The 20,767-nt window shown below is 40.3% G+C and overlaps 1 protein-coding gene across 4 annotated transcripts in view; it reads right to left on the reverse strand.

Moving 5' to 3' along the window:
* The window catches only part of Armc8 (armadillo repeat containing 8), an 89,563-nt gene that overhangs the window by 21,870 nt on the left and 46,926 nt on the right, over positions 1-20,767 (reverse strand). For 3 of the 4 annotated variants that reach the window (XM_021171189.2, XM_029481164.1, XM_021171190.2), the window contains 4 exons: positions 19,967-20,062; positions 5,178-5,260; positions 4,791-4,872; positions 2,160-2,246 (listed from right to left, as the gene is read on the reverse strand). In XM_021171189.2, coding sequence (XP_021026848.1) covers positions 2,160-2,246; positions 4,791-4,872; positions 5,178-5,260; positions 19,967-20,062 — 348 coding nt within the window. The remainder of the gene's footprint in view (positions 1-2,159; positions 2,247-4,790; positions 4,873-5,177; positions 5,261-19,966; positions 20,063-20,767) is intronic. The other variant, XM_021171191.2, reaches the window with a different exon arrangement.

The following is a 20,767-nucleotide window of genomic DNA, read 5'->3' on the forward strand; positions in this document are numbered from 1 at the left end:
AAGGAAGGAAGGAAGAAAGAAAGAAAGAAAGAAAGAAAGAAAGAAAGAAAGAAAGAAAGAAAGAAAGAAAGAAAGAAAGAAAGAAAGAAAACAGCACAGACTTGATGCCCTTAACCCCCAATATTTCAGTGTGTTTCCTGAGAACAAAGATATTCTTAGACGGGCTGGAGAAATGGCTCAGCCGTTAAAGGCTAGGCTCACAACCAAAGATAGTTTGGTTCCCTGCACCCACGTCTGTCTCTCCACCCCCCCAACCCCCACCCAGGATATTCTTAGACAATCACAATATAGTTACAAAGTACAGAAAAGTTAACATTAAATTAAAACAATACTCTTATCAACATAAACTCTCTACTCCAATTCTGCCAACTGGTTCAGCAGTGTTTTTGTTGTATTCCTCTCCCTTGCAGATCAAAAGGAAGCCTTTTTTCAATATAAAACATTATTCCAATCCTTTGTGCTCATCTACCACATTTCCTCACTGGAGGCTTGCTACAGGGGCTGCTCTAGGTGGCTGGAGTTGCTCTGACTGTAACTCAATCTGGATTTGGTCAGTGCTCTACTGTTCTTTGTCCCCTCCAGTATACTCAGAAGCATTTCTGACTTTGTCTTGGCAGTGCTGTCATTCTAAATCAGTCAAAGCCTGCAGACGCTTCAATATAGAAAATGAATTATGAACTACCAGAGGTCCAACAAATAATAAACCTCACGTCAGGATTTATAAAAGGACAGGGCGGACACACACAGACACACACACACACACACACACACAGACACACACAGAGTTGTTTGTTGTTGTTGGAGACTGAATCCATGTAAGCATCCTCTACAAGCCCAGACCAGAGACAATGGAACAGTAAAACTGTATAAGGTGTCAACCCTTCCTTTATTAAGTTTTTCTTTATTAAGAGCAAAAGCCATGAGCTCAAAATTTTTTATATAAATTGTAGTAAGAGACCCCTCCAAAACTCGGGGAACACTACATAAATAGGAGGTAACAGAAAGAACATAGACCAAAGGACAGGGAAAGGTGCAGCAGAAAGACTCTTCTGGGCATGACGTGACCATTACCAAGCGCACTGCTGCTGTGCATGCCACCTAAGACCTGCACAGACTGGGCTGCCATCAACATTTCATCATGGGGATGAAGGGGCCTATAAGGCTCCACCCCTCCCTGTGGGTCTATTGTCAGCTAACTGATGCTGGGGGAGAAGGCTGTCATCTTCAGTGGTGTACCCCCAGTCAAGCCGCCCATGCTCTAGAAAAGAACTTCTACCCATGGTCATGTAAGCAACTCTAAGCAAACAGAGTAGGTCACACATAAAACAGCCCATGAGGACAGACAGTGATTTGCCGCAGAGGAGGAAGTCAGTAGGCTAGGGAGGAGGTGGGCAACGGGAACAGCAGGAAAAACTACTAAAATTCATTGTACATGTAGGACATGGTTAAGGATAGAAATAGAAAAAATCCTTATATTCATTCTGCCTTAAACAATAACCACTGAGAATTATTTTCTGATGCAAGGAGTTACTCTCTTAAAATGACTTACAATCATTTTCAAAGACAAGTCTTTCCTAGATAATGTTTGAAAACAATCTACTACTTATATTTTTATAATTATTTCTTCACTTGCAATTTCAGTATAGACTATTAACTACATACTGTGATATCTTTTAGTTATTCATTTATAAGCAAGCTAGCCTCAAACTTTTAGGCTCTTAGAATCCTTTTGCCTCAGCCTTCCAAGTCGCTGAGACTTGGTGAATGTTACTGCAATGGCTCTGGGCTTTGTAACATCTGGTAAGTAAGTTGACCGTGACAGAATGAACAGAGTAATGAGAAGTAATTCCAACCCTGACAGAAGTAACTCACTTCCTTCTCTACTCAAAGCAAACAACTCAGAAGGATTCTTCAACTCAGTGCTTTGCAAATTTCAAAATGAGAAAAGCCAGCTGGTTGTGGTGCACACCTTTAATCCCAGCACTCAGGAGGCAGAGGCAGTGGAGCTTCGTGAATTCGAGGCCAGCCTGGTCTACATAGTGTATTCCACAACAGCTAGGGCTACACAGAGAAACTCTGTCCTGAATAAATAAATAGGAACAAAAACCAAACAGTAATTGACTAAACTTTAGCCAGATAAGAGAAAAATCAATACTAACCTCTTTACTTGGAGAAAATTCAAGAAGAAGGTTACATAACATGGAAGATGCTACTACTAGGATTTCATCGGGTGCATTTTGTAAAACCTACAGAATAAAAAGGACGATGTCATTAACTTTGAAATGCTAAAGATGAGGTCATATATGACTAAGCAAAACCCTAAACAATTATCTTACAACTTGAGTTCTCATACTGGACAGTATATATAGGAGAAATACTGCAATTCAGAAGCTGACTTCTGCTGTCAAGCTAATAGAATTTTAATAAAATAGGACTGGGAGGGGTATAGTTTGCTAATCTAGCAAGTATGAGGCCCTGGGCTGGATCCCAGAACAAAAAACTATATATCTATGCATATATATGTATATATTGTATGTATGTATGTATAAATGAATTTTACCTGAACAGAAATATTTATAACACAAAAATTGCGGGGCAAAAGTGGTGTATGCCTTTAATCCCAGCACTTCGGAGGCAGAGGCAGGAGGATTTTTGAGTTCCAGACAGCCAGGGCTATACAGAGAAACCCTGCCTCAAAAAACAAAACAAAACAAAACAAAACATAAAAGCCAACAAAAAATTTTATTAAAATTAAATGGCTATTATCTTGTGTCTAGTTAATCAACAGATAAAATGTGGAAAAGCAAATGAGAAAATTAGATCTATAAGCAGGTTCTCAACTATGATAAATCAAAATGAGTATGAGTATCTGCATGTGACAGAGATCACATCTTGAATGTGTGACCACGTTGTGGTTTGAGATCCGAGCCCACACACAGCCATGAGTGCAAAGCTCTTCTAGTGTCTTATCAAACGCTTGCCCCAGGAGAAGTAGACAGAAACCACCTGGCTCTATCCTTGATGTGCATGATACAGAGATTTTTGAGCTGAGCAACCAGAGAAAAAGGTCCAGACACAAAAGAAGTTATTTTGGGAAACAGAAAACAGTTAAAAGGTCTTGGATGGATTATAAATAAATCAAGATCAAGCTATCATCAAAGCAAAAGAAAACAGAACAACTGAAAGGAAAAGGTAGGAACTGTAAAGGTAACATAAACTGAGTAGAGCCTTGGCTACTCCTGCGTTAGGTGAGAGATTGTGAGTCTGAGACAGACTAGTTGACTGAACTGCTCCACCCTTGAGGAGAGGTGTTACCAGGGTGGAAAGGCACTCAGATTGTGGCTGGAGGAGGCAAACAACCTTTCTGAGGCTGGGGGCTCTCGGTAAGTTCCAGGAAACAAGAATCATAGCAGGAAATGAGTCATGTTCAGAGTATGCTGTATATCAGAGACCAGCGAAGCCACAGGCTGAGAAGGGAGGTCCCCAGCAAAGGAGAAACTGAACAAACATTTTATCCTGATGAGCCAGCCTTACAAGGCTGAACTCGACACCCTTCTAGAAACGTAAACACCAATCCCATACCCAGTGCTGTTGTGCCTGCCAGGGAAGGAGCTCTAGGATTTACACTGTTTCTTAAACAACGACTACCATCTTATTTCAAGACCTCAAAGAATGAATCACATGCTCAGCCGTGAGATACGTTTTTGCATAGGAACCAATCAGTGTGTTCATTTCCAAGGCCTGCTTCACCGATCCAACTCCACCTTTAAAGACAACAACAGCAGCAGCAACCCACAAAAACAAGTTCTCACTGCACAGACCAAGCTGGCTCTCGACTCATGATCCTCCTGCCTCTGCCTTCCAGGAACCAAGATTTCAGACGTGCATTACCCAGCTTCCACCTGGCTAGCTGTCCACTGGTCTGTCTCACTCACTCCATCCTTCTACGGTAGTCATGAAGGCACCCTTGCTATTTCCTACATTGCCTTCCTGTTCACAGAAAGAAATCCTTCTGCTTTTATCTTTGAAGTCTAACTCACATCTGTCTGTCCTATTGATATTTTTCTTATTTCTGTCACACTGACAGATGTCCCTATTCTAACCTAAAGTTTAAGCAAGGCTAAGATCGCCATAGTAAAAGATTTTGCAAGGCCAATGTGCCTGGAAGCTTTGCTTACTGAGTATTCAAATACAAACAACAACAACAAAAATCAAAAACAATTTTAAAAATCTACTGAGCAAATGAAATGTATATAGATACTTAAGAGGTTAAAAAAAAGAAGAAGAAGAAGAAGAAAGCAAGAAAAGAAAGGTTAGAGACCAGGGTGACGTGGTTCTGAATGAGAGTTAACATTATTAGCAACAACTAGTTGGAAGCTCTCTTTATAATCAATTCAGATTTATTTGCCTTGAATTCCTTCCTCCTGGCACGGGAGACCCAAAAGCAGAGTTAATGGCACAAATTTCAGTTTATATCTATAAACAGTCAATTCTTTCCCTTTTTATAACCCCAAGGCTACAAGGAAACCCTCTCGGTTTATGTTTAAAGAGTAATAATAAACATACAGAAGGCCAAACAAGCACCAGGAGCTCAAGCTAATAAAGACGCCTGGGCTGGGGCTTCCCTCTCACACATGAAACGCTGATGCTCTGAGAGCCATATTCTCTAAGTCTGCAGCTGCTCAGACCGTGTGACTCAAGAGAAGCATCAAAGTGTTCTGTCAGCTGTATCCCTAGCCCTGGGTGCTCAGCTCTCACAGGCTCTGTGCCGACTGCTGCGACTTTCTCACCTTCATTAAAGGTTTCCACACCGCATGATCCTGGAAACTGGTTCGAAGCTGTTGTACAGATCTGGATAAACTGTGCAAACATCTATAAAGAATGATCAAAATTAGCTTCCCGAGAAGCCAAAGCTCACATTTCAAATCAATTGCTTGGCTTTTCACTAGCACGAACTACACTTCAAGCATGGCTCTCAACACTAAGTCAGCTACAGCGAGACACCTCTCGGGCGTTGGAGGCTAGGTTCTGTTAGGTAACATTACACACTGCATGGATTCACCTGAGCATACGTTCCAGGAACATCTGCATCCTGTGCTTAGTGAAGGACCGGAAAGGAAACAGGCTAAACACAGAGCAAGGGAGTTTTTTTTATTCAGACCACGTAAAGCTCATACCTGACAGCAGCTAACCGCACCTTGACACTAGACTCAGACAAGCCAGTCACAATCCGGTCCATCATATTCTCAGTCTCAATGATCTGGAGAAAAAGGTTAACGCTGCATAAATAACAACACGAAGGTGACAAACTTCACTGCTTGTAAATGCAAGTATGTTAATGTCCATTAAGAGTTTCATGGTTTTGGCAAAAGATTTTACCTCTCGACAATCACTTTGCAGTGGGGCAGGCAGCTCGCCAGAAAGATGGGGCAAGCACCCCGCTAAGGATGAGCCAGGATGAATGACAGGCATAATCGTGTTTCTTTATTTTTAAGGTATTTAAAACAAGATTTAAAAGGCCTAAGTACTACAGAGGTGCGCATGAACCTTCTGGGCTGCAGGGATGTGGGTAAAATATGAGGCATTTCCTGTAAGAATGATAACGAATCATAGTCCACACTGCCCTCATCACGTGAATGAAATCTGCAGGTCCTGACACCGCCACCCTGTACCTCCACTTTATCGAGCAAATTTAAACTAAGCTAAATATTTACAAGTAACCCTTGCTGTCCTTCACCACAGCACCAGGCCCTGAAATCATAACAATCATTAAGCTTTGCTTCTTATGTCCAAAGTAAGACTCCCTGAAATTCATCTTCATCAGGTCATACACTGATGAATGAGCAGTGTGCAGAGGAAGCTAAACTTGCCTATGGAAAACCAGACTTTTCCTACTAAAGTGTTAGTGCAATCACAAACACATTAATACCATCAGTGGCTATCTGTTGAGTTCATGTATGTGCTAGTTGTCGTGCTAAACATTTTGTGTTCTCTGGTTTTCTGACTCTTCCATGATCTCTTCTGTGAGCGTTATTACGAAGGCTTTCACTGACACGCTAGGAAACTGAGGATTCTGAATAACACAAGAGTTCTCTGTCTGCAGAGTCCATGCTCTTAGCAACACTTATAATCCTGCTCTGGTCAATAGTGCTAAACATAAATGATCCGTCATCAGGGGGAGCCATTGCTCTCGCCTGGAATGACGGACCAATACTCTGAGGAAACTGTTGCTAGTTCTTATGTCTAGGACACACCAATTGGATCAGATTCTTGTATAGACAGGAACTTGTAATTTTTTTTTTTTTAAAAAGGTGAGTGCAGTGAGTGCTTCGAAGCTGAAGCCTAAGACTACCAAACTAGAGAGAAATGAGAAGATTCCGAAACTGGGCTTCAGAACAGGTGGGGAGAAATCTCAGGATGTTCTTAAGTCATTTCAAATTACCAGTGACCAGTAAAGAGATCTACCATCAGATCAGAGCAGAGAACATGGGGCGGAGATGGATCAGTGCACTCTTCTTCCACAGGACCCAGGTTTGATTCCCAGCACCTAGCCAGCAGCTCACAACCATCTTTAATTCCAGTCTAGAGAAGTCAATGCCCTTTTCTGGCCTCAACAGGCACTACACACAGGTGGTGCTGCCAGATACATAGGCAAACCACGCATACACATAACAGCCTTGGGCCAGTGAGAAGGCTCAGGGGCTAACAGTATTTGCCACTATGTCTAAGAACTTGAAATCAAGCACCTAGACACACAGGATGGGGAGAACCAGCTTCTACAGGCTGTGCTCTCACACACATAACACACATACATGTAATACAAACATACACATAATACACATGCACACAAACACACATAACATACAAGCACACACATAATACACATATGTAACACACATGCACATAAACACACATGTAATACTTGCACACATACATGTAACATGCAAGTACACCTAACATACATACACAGGGAGGGAGGAAAGGAGAGAGAGGGGGAGGGGGGGAGAGAGGGAGAGAGAGAGAGAGGGAGAGAGAGAGAGAGGGAGAGAGAGAGCGAGCAAAGAACCACACACTTTAGCTATAGGTTAGGAAGGGCCATTTCATACTGTTTAAAGCAATGTCCAAATAGCCCAAGAATCTGTAAATGTACAAGAACATGTATGTTCCTGTGCCAGACCAACCTTAATCACATCCTTACCTTTAGGAACATCCATGTTCTGCTCCATTGGAACACCTAGCCTCCCTTGTGCCTTCCTTCTCAGGCTAGCTACTCTTAAGTCTACTATACATTTTGGCAATATGGAGGCCTGCTGGCTTCTCAGCAGACCTTCACTACTGGCACCCCCAGCCCTGTACTCACCTGCAGGAGATGCCCATCTCTTGTGGTACCTATCTCCCATTTCAAATTCTTTCTAGATCTATCAAATCCCAGTTTCTCTGCACTCAATTCTACATTACAGAGGCTTTGCCTTTTCCCAGGGGACATTACTTGACGTAGCCCACATTTTTTTGTTTTTGAGTTAGGGTCTGTCTGTGTTGCTCTAGCTGGTCGCTAACTCAAACACAGGAGCCCAGTGATCCAGGCCAAGAGGTAGGAACAAGACTATGCAAGGCTCCATGTCCACTTCCATTCTGTCCCTTTTTTCTTTAACCTTGTTATGCCGAATACATCAAGTTGGGTACAGGAAGCTTAAATCCTTTCTACCAGGACTCCCAGACCACTTCCCCATTTCTTTCTTGTATGTTTACAATGACTTCATCAGAGGCTACGTGTATGTAGGAGAACGAGACACAGAATTACTTTCTAACAAAACACTAGTGGCTCTCACTTCAGGTGCTTAGGAAGCTAGCATGGGCAAGACCTGAAAGAGACTAATGGACCATGTTTACTGGCCACACTTAGTCAAAGAAGTAACCCTGCCAAGTGACAGGCTAGTACAACAGTCATGTAACACCTAATAAAGACGATCTCAATATAGCACCAGGTCATCAGTGCCTCAGCTGGGAAGGGGCTTGCCACCAAGCTTGACAACCTGAGTCTGATTCCTAGAACCCACACTGGGAAGAACTGACTTCCAAAAGTTATCCTCTAACCTCCACACATGCACCACGGCACCTACAGACACATACAGCAGTTGTGTAAATACTCCTCACAAACAGATATATGTAAAAATAAAGAAATGTTTGAAACGGCTTAGCCTATGAAAGTTCTAATTCTACAGAAGTGATGGGCTAGAGGATTCTGAAAGCTTCCTATGGCTCCACATCAAGGCTATGACCTCCTTCCCAATGCTATTACGGCCAACAATCAAACAGCCCCCAGAGAGAGGAAATAAGGCGTTGACCAAAATAAAATAGTGGATAGTCAAACCCGTGGGAGAGGGTGTAAAATACAGTATCATGCAGTGGTCTGCTATAGAATCATAGGCAATCCATTCTGCCTCTCTGAGACTTCAGCAAAATGAAAGCATTCCAAGTTATCAATGGGAAACAGCAACTGGTCTCTCTGGACAAGACTGCTATGCTGTTCAGAAGCAATATAGGAAGCAAGGTAAGCAGGAGAAAAAACAGGGACCGACTTAGACCTAGAGATATACACATCAAACCAGGAAAGGTAATTATTAATCCAGTTCCCACCTGCATTCCTGGCCTCACTTATTCAGCAAATATGGGTGTCTAGTAGTGAACATGGTTTAAAATGCAAGAAAACAGTAGTGATGGAGAGATTCCTTCCTTTCATCAAACTTGGTGCTGAACAACTACCATTAACTGTGGTGCTATGGCACTTGTATCTACAGATGCAAAAGCATCTAAAAGAATGACATGATCATGGGGTTAAGGGGGACAGAATGAGAGGAACATGAATAAAAGGCAGGTAGGAACCATAGCCATTCTGAAGAATGGGGGTTTTGCTATGAGTTGGGGAATGGCCACCAGTGACTTTCCTAGACAATGTCTAAGCTCAGGGAGAATGATGAAGAGCTGATAGTACCCACCAGTGTAACAGTGGAATGTAGCCTCACACTTCATTCCTAAGTTTTTTACAGTAAGGCTATATCTTAGATACCTTCCCTCTGGGCACAAACTGACCTTTCTAGGACATCTATAGGTGTAGACTTGTACATGAAGATGTTATAAAGCAGATCCTTGCCAGCGTTCTAGGAAGCTCAAAGTTTAGAATTTGATTCATTTTCTTCATCAGGATTACCAGTCCATAAGAGGGTAAAAATGATACAAAATCAGAATATGAACATATAATTCCAGACCAAAAGGGCATCCAGAAAGGTCATGTGAACAACATGATCTAACCTGAAGCCATGTATGCAGGGGTAAAGGGGACATTTCGGTGAGTACCATGATCAAAATGAGGATAAAAATGTGAAAGGGTTAGAAATCCAGACAACACTTTCCAGGTCAACAGTGAAGGAGTTAGAGGTGACCTGACTCATGACAGTCTCATGGAGCGCCACATTGTTTTATAGATCTGGGGTTGGAAAGGCAAAAGCAACAAACCATGTTCTCTATTGTACCCCTTAAAGAACCCAGTACCATGCTCCAAAGCTTTGAAAGGGACCAAGTCATAGCATCTAGAATTTTGGGTTCTTTGAGGATGTAACAGTAATGTCAAGTAGAACTGGAAACTGCCCTGACCCATGGGTCTTGTTGGAGAGTCTATAAAAGAGATAGTAGCCTTTGCTACAGATACCACATCCAACAGCAGAGGTACTGGTTTCAGGCTGTCTTTCTGGTAGAAGCAGTCATTTTTTTCTTCTAGGTACTGGGACTGTAAATCTAACTACAGAATTAAATGCCAGCATCCGACAAGGATGATGGTTTAGGTCAATGGACCAAGTGCTGCATTGGTGCCTACAGTCAGTGTCTGCATACTGTTGCATTTGCATTGTTGCAATTCTTCCAGGAATGGAATTGGATCTAGGAGGACAGGATGGGAGATCCCTGTCACCAGGACAAAGACCTGTGGACATTAAAAGAGAGACAGTAAAAGTACAGAACCAAATAACACCAAGATGGTTCATTGCATAGACACCATTGTCAACAACCTAGAGATGACCTGTAGATACAAGAGAAACTTGTAGTCCTCATTTATAAACTCCAGTAGACTCATAATCCAGTTAGGGCCAGAATATAAGCCATTTCCTGAGAGCTTATAAAGAGCTAGAAGGATCAGGAAAAAAAAATCACTAAAGAAACAAAGCAAAGCAAAATACTCAGACTCAACTCTTCCTCGGCAAGAACAAAAAACAAAAAAGCAAGACAAAACAAAACAATCTTCAGTTTGAACTTTGAACTGTTTTAAACAAGTCAAGCAAACTGTACATAAAGCAAACTTCATGGATTCCTGGTGGTATTAGTGAACTTTTGCAAGCAATTTAATGTGGGTGGGTTTGGGGCCAAATGGGTAGACGGCAAAGTGGTCACTGTCTTAACATCTATCCTGTCATTTATGATAATGTTCGCTGCAACCAGGCAAGTACAACTTAATTCCAAACAAGTTTGTGAGAAAGGTTCCCAGAGGTTCTGGGAAGTGTTCTAAAGACAACAAAACTGGCCACTAGCAGTACAGAGCTAGAATCAAACTGAAAATCAGAGGGCGTAGCATCTTGAATCTATGGAGACAAATGACCGCATCTAGGAAGTCTAGTTAAGCAGGAAGAAGAAAGCAGACAAGCAGTGAGTGGCTGAAGGGTAACAGGGAGGACCTGTCACAGAAAAGGGACCTAGTGGACGTGGACTGCACTGTTTCAGTGTTGTTAGAGATAGCAATACATACTGACTTGAGCTCTAACCCTCACTGAGATGAGCACTGTGAACGTAAGCCCTTATGGTTGTCAATGAGAGGCTGACTTTTGTAATGGTGCAGGAAAGAGAGGAGTAGTCAGCAAGGGAGGAGGATACAGACATTGACCTCTGGCTTCCATACGAGCAAGCATGAACTTATGCACCTGCACACACACAACACACACACACACACACACAGCTCTAATATATTCTATACTTTGAAGAAATGTGAGGTCTCTCTCTCTCTTGGCTAAACTTTTTTCTTATGCCCAAACAACGGCAAAAATATATAAACACTATAATGTCAGAAATGTCATGTATGGAAAAAAAATCAATACATCTCTAAAAAGTATCACTACAGAAATTCAATTTTTAAGTTCAATCATTAGCTTATATCAGCACAGACCGTAAGCAGCCACCAAATTATACTTTAGTTTAACAAATATTACATAGCACCATTCAAATAGCAATAAGTGTTCTTCTGCCTCCTCCTGTTTACTGCTCCAGGGGTGTGAACTGTGCACTGTCCCAGGAACTGTACAAGATAAAAAGCTTATTCTGTATATGCACAGCTATACACCTCACAGTCTTTACGAAGGTCCAGATACACAATTTACTGAGCAAATACAAGCCTAACACCTGTAACAATCCAGGCACTGCCCTATGTAGCTTACATTTGAATGAACATTACAGCTTGACAAAGCAGTGCCTATTCGAAGATGAAAGGATCTCACAAGTCACCTCAAGTTTAAACCTATTCCATAAGAAATCTGTCCACAAAATAAAATGCTGAAATAGCACCTCTAGTTGGGGATGTGTTCAGTGGTGGACTGGCTTGCCTAGCATATACGTGCTGGGTTTGATCCCAGAACCTCAAAAGAATAAAAATAAACAATTTATTTAAAAGAAAAATGCCAAGGATTGAGATAGTATCTGAATATAATGTAATCACATTTAGATGGTACCTTTAGAAAAACATTTAAAATGGGTGCAGTAGAACCAGATATGAAGATTTCCTGCTTTATAGGGCCAAAAGTCTGAAACAACTATTTCCATGTGTGGAGGGCAAAGTGTTTCAGCAAAAGTTCTTCATAAAGGGCCTTTGCAAACTCCTTCATCATAGGTCATCCCAATTACAATCATGCTGTGGGCTCTGCTATGTGGCCTTCAATACGCCCGCGCCTCCCAAGCACTGACTGGCTTGCATCGCCATGTCCTGCTACAGTCATTCTTATTCTGCATGTATTAATTAATTAATCATGGCAAACCTGGTTTTCAGTGTCAACAAGACTTTCCAGACACTTACAAAACTCTAGGATGACTATACAGCAATGTATTCTCATCTGTTTTAAACTTATAAGCAAATCTTTTCTTCACTACTAGCCACACGGGTGATCTTTCGTGAACGATAAACACACAAATGAATAAATGTATCTCATAATCTACCTTGTACCAGAACCAGAGAAAACTTACATATGTTCTCAACTTGCTGCTCTGCCATCAGCTAGCACATACTATGTAATTCTGTAGCAAGTTCCCTGGTTTAGACTAACAACACACTCTTCTTACCAGTTTCCACCATCCTCTGGCTATACTAGAGGTGTGCAATTGTACCTAAGCAATGTACTGCTTAGGAGGAGGGCACTGGCTTTAGAGAGATTGGGACAGAATGCAGACACCAGATGTACTTATTAGCTGTCACCTTGCTCAAACGGATTCCTTCCAGTTATCTCACAGGTTGGTGTGAAGTTTAAGAGAAATAACATACTGACGTTTACCACAGCGTCCAGCACATAGTGAGTTCTCAACCAATGGTTGGTTACATGGAATTCAGTTCCAAAATATACCGTATCTAGATGTGTCTGAGCTCTATGATTTCGGCCCCCTAACATAATGATTATTGTTTGCTTTTCTCTGGGATTTTACTCAAGTAATGTTCTCCCCAATCTACAGAATCCAGCAATTCATATCATAAATAAAAGCCACAGTTATATCACTTGCCCAAGGTCCTTCATATGACATCACTACTCAAATACAGGAATTAACTTGTAAGGAATACGTAGTGACATCATACTGTTAATGCCTTTGTGCACGAAGGCAAACAACTAGCCTCTCCCTCTCCTGGTTTTATAAGGCCCCATTGCCTTTTACAGACTAAAAGCCTAAGTTATGGTTTTCCACCAATCTGTTTATGGCAGTGGCTCCAATCTTGCCAATGCTGCAAGCCCTTAATACAGTTCCTCGTGTGTGGTGACCGCAACCATAAAATTATTTTCCTTGCTACTTCATAAATGTAATTTTGCTACTATTATAAATTGTAATGTAAATATCTGTTTTCTGGTGGTCACAGGGGGCCCCTGTACAATCCTCAAAGGGTTGAACCCCCACAGGCTGAGAACCACTGGTTTATGGTGGGTGTTTGTTTGTTATTGTTGTTTTGTAATACTGTGCTGTGTCAGCACAGAACAATAGCTTCTTTGTACAAAGGCCAGACAGGACAGTAAGTCCTTTAACCATAGAGGGCCGTGCTTCTGCTTCACTGTGCAGCATGCCCTGGGAGCTCAGGACAAATGAGCAGAACTGTATCAGGAAAGAGCCATGTAGGCATAGGTTAGAAATGAATTCACTCTTCTCATGTCCTATCAGAGGTAAAATATTTCTGTCAAAAAGCATTTCCCCTCATTTAGAAATGTAGAGGTCATTCCTCTGGCAAGCAAACGCTGCACAGGTGACAGGTGTGCACTGCTGACTGCAGTGCGAGCATTTAACAGTGGAGAAGGGTGGACCAGCAGCCCTGACTGTCCACAAACTCCATCTAAAGTCCTTACTTACTCCAAGTACTTCATAGCCAGACAAAATACTCGTGAAAAAAATCCAACTAAGTCACTCGTTTGCTTTACAAATGTAATCAAAGACCATATTTTAGCCCCCCCCCCTTTTTTTTGGTTTATAAAACACCTGTCTTTTAACTAAATTATAAAGAACTTATAACTACATATTAAAAACTATATAAAAATACTTAACTCCATGTCTCCATTTAATGACATTCTGAGGTAAATCTTTTGCTTTCTTCTGTATGTCTACTGTGTATACAGCAGTATGACACACATTCAGTGTGCTGAAGGTCAAGGGTCACACCTGTTTTTCTCTTTAGAAATACTTACCATCTTGAATAAATGTCACAGGGCTCATTTAGAATTCTTTGGAAGGTCAGCTTTAAGAAGGTAACTTATAATTTAGTCACCAATTAAGGAATTATAAACTCTAAGTTTGCTGTATTTATAGCAAAGCCAAGTCCTACAAGATGCTGTATCTGTGGTGCCATGGAAACCCTTGAAATGTTCAGGTGTTTGCTTCAATACACAGGTAAGGAAGGCTCAGGAATAATTCTTTACAGCTGCCCGATGGAAGAGGCAAATACAGAACCTGCTGTGGTGCTTTTGAAATAACCATTTAGAACTGTCACACTTTGTAAAACTATGAAAACAGAAACTCATGGGCATATACACTCTTAACCAAAACACCAAATAACAACAAAACCAAATTATAAACAAAGGATAGAACGTTTCATGGAGAATGGGTAACAAACTATGAAAACTGTCTTCAAATGCCAACCTCCTATAAAATCTCACAGCACTAAAACCAGAGAGATAATGTGAATGAGTTGGGGATTCGTTTTCTAGGAATAGAGATTACTTAGAGCGATAGTGATAGTGTCAATCGTGGCTGGCAATCCTTAGCTAACTATAATAATGTTTTAAAAGTTAGGATTTAAAATGTATATCAAATTATTATAAAACAAATGTGAAATGAGAGATTCATTATAGAAAGAGTGTGTTTCTAAAATATAATAATTCCTTTTCTGAAATGGACTTATTGACAATTTGGGCAGTTTACATTCTTCATTATGAATCCATATTTACATCTCAAAATGCTGCTCATCTTTTCTTCAAACACACAAAAGACACATATGGTGTTTATTTTTCTCTGACAAGGTAATTTAGAGTAAGCAAACGACCGATGCCATTCACGGAGTGCTTATCCTGTGGCCAGCGTCATGCTAAATATAAGCACATTATGCTGACTCTTCCTTGCTAGGAGAAGGCCCTGGAAGGAGAGTCTCGGTTTTCATTGTTTCCTCTTTTGTTCTCATTTTCTTCTGCCATGATTTATTCTGCTCGTATTTTTTCTAAAGCTCAATTTAAAGATAAAAAGAAGCTAGTCCAATGGTGTCCGAGCCACTCACAAGGCTGAGGCTTAGACCAGGAGTGTCAGCTAGCCTGGACACAGCCCGACTCTGTCACTTTAAAAAAAGAAAAAGAATCCCAACCTAATCTCCCCAGAAGGCATAACTGAAAACTATTTCCAGTTCTTGAAATGTGAAGTAAAAAGCATTTAGAAAGGAGTAAAGGTGACAACCCCAAAGCAATTAGATTTCAATTTCATTCAAAACAACAGGTACACTCTAATATTTTCCAAGTAATTCCTTGTGTCCCTGTCAAGTGCTGTCTGGCTCTTTTTCAGTTCTCTGGCTTAGTAGGCTTGATAACGAAGGCTGAGGTTTAAATGCTCTTGGTCTCCATGCCCGTCTCTCTCCTGAGCAACTACAACAGGAGTTCAATTAGTCAGTGTATAAATGAAGACAGTACTGACCTTTAAAAAAAAAAACTACATCCATTAAGTAGAAAAATACTTCAAGTAGGTGTAATATCACCTTAACAAACAGGTGGATTCTTCAGTCAGATTAATTTCTACAAACTATATATGTTTAGCTTAGAAATGTATTCCACATTCAGAATTGTAAATTCTATCAATTTTTGTAAATCACACACTGGGAAAGAAGAGACTCTTATGTCCACTTTGCAGTGCTGAGGCTGGGGGCAGGGCCTTGGCATGCTAGTTCCGCACTACGGCCCGACACTACTTCTGCCTGCACTTCTAACTAGAGCACAACAGTCAAGATTACTTTGACATAAAGTAGGTTCTCTTCAACCTATGATCCAGGTTAGTAGACACTTAGAAATTAGGATTGCCTGCCTCTTGAAAGATGAAAGTTATTTGTGTTTTCTCTATGTTGTATCTAGTGCAAACCCTTGCCTGTAAGGAGCAGACATCTATTTCTCCCATTTAACGTTCTCTTCTCATACATAGAGGATTGCTGGAGAAGTTGGGAAAGCGCCTAATCACGTCAGGTCGACATATTACTTGATAGCCAGTACAGAATAATGTAATTCTACAACACAGCTCATTCATCTATTTCTTTGATTATTCTGTTCACTGGCCATTCACTCTTCAAACGTTTATCATCAACTGTGCAGAGCTGCAGATGCTAGGAATGCAGTAGTGAGCAACAAAGAAAGAACTCCTGCTCTCACGGAGCTTACATTCTAGTCCATCAAAGTATCGCCAGCTAAAAGGCAGTGCTCAGACATCAGAGGGAACACTCTGAAAGGCTCACCGAGTCAAGAGCCCCAGAAGGGACAGTGACTACAAGCAGTGCTTCATTTACCTTTTGAATATTAAGTTAGTTTTACCCAAAGCAAAGACAACATCTTTACTGTAGTAATTTCCTTGCAGTTAATTTATTCTGAACCAGTGTCATTTTCCTCCAATGGATACTTCCTAAATTTCTGAAACATTCCATCAGCTCCTTGAAGAGATTGCAATAGAGTAACAGGTGTTCAGTTTCTAACGTCCCTGATGATCAACAGGTATGAACTGAAATGGCAGTCTTCGTGTCTTCTTTAGACTAGAACTGGCTTCAAAACTACAGCACTGCTTGCTATTGCTGGCTCTGTATGGCTTAACCGTTCACTGGCAATGCCTGCGTATGAAAGCTCACTGGTCTACATCTTGTCCTGCCCCATGAGTTGAGCTTCAGCTTTCTAGCCAGCACTACCATGTGGTATCATTAAAGATGGGACTTGCCCCTCACAGAGACCAGAGCTAACACCTCCTTGGGGTTACTGTCAATTTAGTTACAGCTAAAACACTCTTCTGAGCTCTCACTTCCTGCCATGTCCTTATTCTCTCTAACATAATCCACTCAGGATCAGTGGTTACCGAGTTATCACAAGTTAAGCTGAATTCTGAGCTGTAGTAGCAAGCTCATGAGCCCAGACTGTCTTGGGCTTTTCTCTCTTCCTGACCCAGTCAATGGTAATACCTTCACTCTCACAATGAGAGCCTCGCTTTATCCTTTTACCCAGAAACTACAAGTGGTTAAGAAATTAGCAAGTATGCTAGAGTGATAAACGATGAGAAGCTAGGAATAAAAATGCTGCCCAACTTTGCTGTGCACAGGAGAAAGGACGACCCAGTCATATGAAATGACCCATCACCCTGACTCTTATTTCTGCATCTTTGCTTCTATACTTACTCAACAGGTTTTGTGGGTAGGGGAAGGGTTGGCACAAGGTCTCATGTAACCCAGAGTGGCCTCAAGATTGCTATGTGCCCGAGAATGACCTTGAAATGCTGATTCTTCAGCTTCCAATCTCCCACGTGTTGGAATGACAGGCGTGCAAGTCCACACCCAACTCTTGTTCAACAGATATTTACTGAGTTCTAAGTTGTAAGAGAAGCTGGTTTTTATTGTTGTATTTAATGAAAATACAGTGACATAATTCCCAAAAAGGGATGGCAAATCTCTGACATGGAGATCATGCTTAGTCTTAACACTGAATTCTGTCTGACTCAAGAAATACCACAACAGACCTTTGGCCGTCTTTCAAAGCAGGGGGCTGGGGGTAGGGAGGGAGAATTCTAGAAGAGAGATGGCTGCAGTTTTCCTTACAGCTGTGATTACTTCTCACTGTGCCTGGTTTTTGCTCTGGTTTTCTCGTATTTATTCTTCTGCCTTTCCTTAGCTGGCCACAGTAGGCACTGTGATGAATATTATTTACTGAATTAGGTTCCTGATTCCAATAGGAAAACCAGACCAATTGAACATTTCATCTTTATAGTTAAAACATGCAAAAAGTCAAAATAAAAATAAAATAAAAATTTGTTTTGAGGGGCCTGGCAAATTTCTATCAAGATTATTCATACATACATCAGTACACTGAAACTCTATATTGACAAGTATAAATGCCATATTAAAAAATAATTACAGTGTACATTAAGAATCTACACAAAAATACAATCAAATTACATAAGGCATAAGTATAAAAGAGAAAGAAATATTTCATGGGAAAAGTAAATTCCATCTCTCCAAATAATCATTTCAATGAAGAGAAAGGAATAGAAAGAAGAAGTGTGTTCAAGGAAGAGTTATCACTTTTATACACTGAAAATAAGAGTTTTTTTCCACTTCTAAGACCAGTCTTTAAGCAGATTGTCAAATTTTTTTTTATAATTCCCACTTTACAATTTCTTCAGTGAATTCTATAAACTGTAAATTACTCAGCAATTTCCTAGAATTAAGAACTTCCTAAAAATACTACATAATCCCATCACAGAAGAATAGCACAGTAACTTTTCTTTATCACACATAAAAACTATAGTTTTTAAACAATTGTAACTTATTCTTTATTTGTTATCTTTCTACAGAAATAAATGATCAACAGCCTTAGCAGACATTTGTACACATTGTAAATACAGGTTTTAGTAGACTATTGATTAGACTGTTATGTTGCAAGTACTTCTAGAACACGGTATCATGTATTAAGTCATTAATTCCAAGACAATCATTTATTGACAAAAAAAATACAAAGAAGTACAAACGAGCATCCTACTCCCATGATGGACAGTCCATCTCTCTAACTCCTGTTAGGCTAGGGCATGGTCTTTGGGAGCTGTAAGGATATAGAAGATATTCCTCCTGTTTCCTAATAACTCAATCATAAATTACACACTCCATGTCATCATAGATTTTGTCTACATGAGTTACCATCAAAACGTTGTCGCTTGTGATACACCACATGTCTAAAGTGAACAAAATATTTCAGTGTCAATATCCATAAACCATGGTTAGACACAGGTAATTCCACATCTCTAATGTTTGCTTTGAAGTAACAGTTCACAAGTGTAAATCACAGGTGTCAAAATGACATTTATATCATGTACTAAAAATATTCTAAGAGGTCAAAAACCTCTCACCAGCTGAGATACATGGAAAACTCAGCTTGTTGTCCATTAAAATGCCCTGCATTTAAATCAAAGCTCCTCACTCTCTAATCTTACTGCTGTTCCTTTGGTTTCTTCAAGAATGAATCCTTCTCAATGTGCCTCATCCAACATACTTGAGGTTGGTTCCTTTATTTCTCTAACAAGCCTAAAATTCTTCTCTGAATCATGGTAATTTCTCTCACAATTCTCCTTAAAATACCAATACAGATGGAGAGAGTCAGTCAATCGTCATGTTCAATAGAAAAACATGTTACTACAGCAACTCATGACAGGACATGTGGATCGGCTGGTTAATGTCTGCAATCCCCTGTGTGGACTCCATCAGACTGTAAGTTTTTGAGTGGTAAATTCTAGCCTTTTAGTTTGTTGGGGGAGCCAGGTTAGAATTTAACACTACACTGCACTTCTTGCCTAGAGCTACTTCCATAAAGAACATGAGTTCAGTGTCACACTAACATGGGGTGAGGTACCAGTGAGACATTTCAGAAGAGCTGGAAAGTTCAGATGACCACTCACTAAACATAAAATCATCATTCCACAAAGATTTTATTCACATTAAACTTGCACAGTAGCAAAAAATAAAATAAAAAATTTAAATCAAAACATAAAACTAAGCCACATTATTAAAGAACAATATACAATAGAGATTTGAATTTCTCAATGGCATTAGAAGGTATATCAATAAATAACATTTACAATTCTAGTGTTAGATCTTTCAAGGTGTCTAAAGCTTCACAGTGCTAGAAATGATTTTTATCAGAACACATGCAAAAGTGTGCAACATAATGATTCATATTAATGACAAAATCAGCAGGCCAGTTATGTATCATTCCAGCATGGCCATGCCACTCTATGTTCTAAAGACAAACAGCCCCCCAAATCCAGGTCCCATTCATTCTTCAATTATGCCTTTTGTCACTCTGCTTTATTATATTCAAACAGTCACTGTTAGTGCTCTTCACCACGACTTTCAGGTTGACGTCACTCCCTGCCTGCTGGCTGTCAGGACTGGGGGACGCCCCTCTCCCAGACTCACCTTCTTCCGGATGTCTTCATCATTTGCTCCAAGAGAGGCATAGAGCTTGAATGCAGCCTGGCGAAGCTCATGGGCATGTTTTAAGTCGTGATCAAGCTACAGGAAGTGGGGGAAAGAGAGATTCCAAATTAGTCTATAAGTTTTATTTTAATAAAATACAACATAATAAAATAATAAAAATAAAACATAAAGATTACTGAGTTTCAGGGCAAGCAGAAACTATTAACACTGGTTCTGTCACTAAATGAATTTCCTAGTTACTTTTGCTCTCTGTTCACATTTGAGATCTTACTGTGTCTACGTCAGTGTGACCTGAAATGAAGTCTACTTATGACTGAAAGTGCCTATCATCACCTCTGCATGGATATGACTCTTAGAGTCCAGTGTTTCAGACGGTAGTTGTCAGTGGCACTGATATTTGCTTCTTGAAAGAGGGGCACAGAGAGAAGGCAGCACAGCTGGACAGTCTCTAACTGCAAGTTGGACACACTGAATGCTATCATACCAATGTTTTCCTAATTTTGGCATTTAAAAAAACTTTTAGAAAAACATTTTGTGAAAACCCTCAGCAATCAACACACCAGAATCACCACCACTATCTATTAGATGTATGTCCAGGATTTTTAAAGAAAATTATTGAAATAAATTATTGGCATGAAATAATTACTGCTATTTTTAAATACACATAAATGGCTATGTTAGCAATTTTACAAACCTGTTTTCCTAACACATTACCATAAAATTAAAATAAAAACATTTTCTCAGGATATTTAACTATGAATTGTAACTATACAAGAGGAA

This window comes from Mus caroli, chromosome 9 (assembly GCF_900094665.2).
Source record: "Mus caroli chromosome 9, CAROLI_EIJ_v1.1, whole genome shotgun sequence".
Classification (NCBI taxonomy): domain Eukaryota; kingdom Metazoa; phylum Chordata; class Mammalia; order Rodentia; family Muridae; genus Mus; species Mus caroli.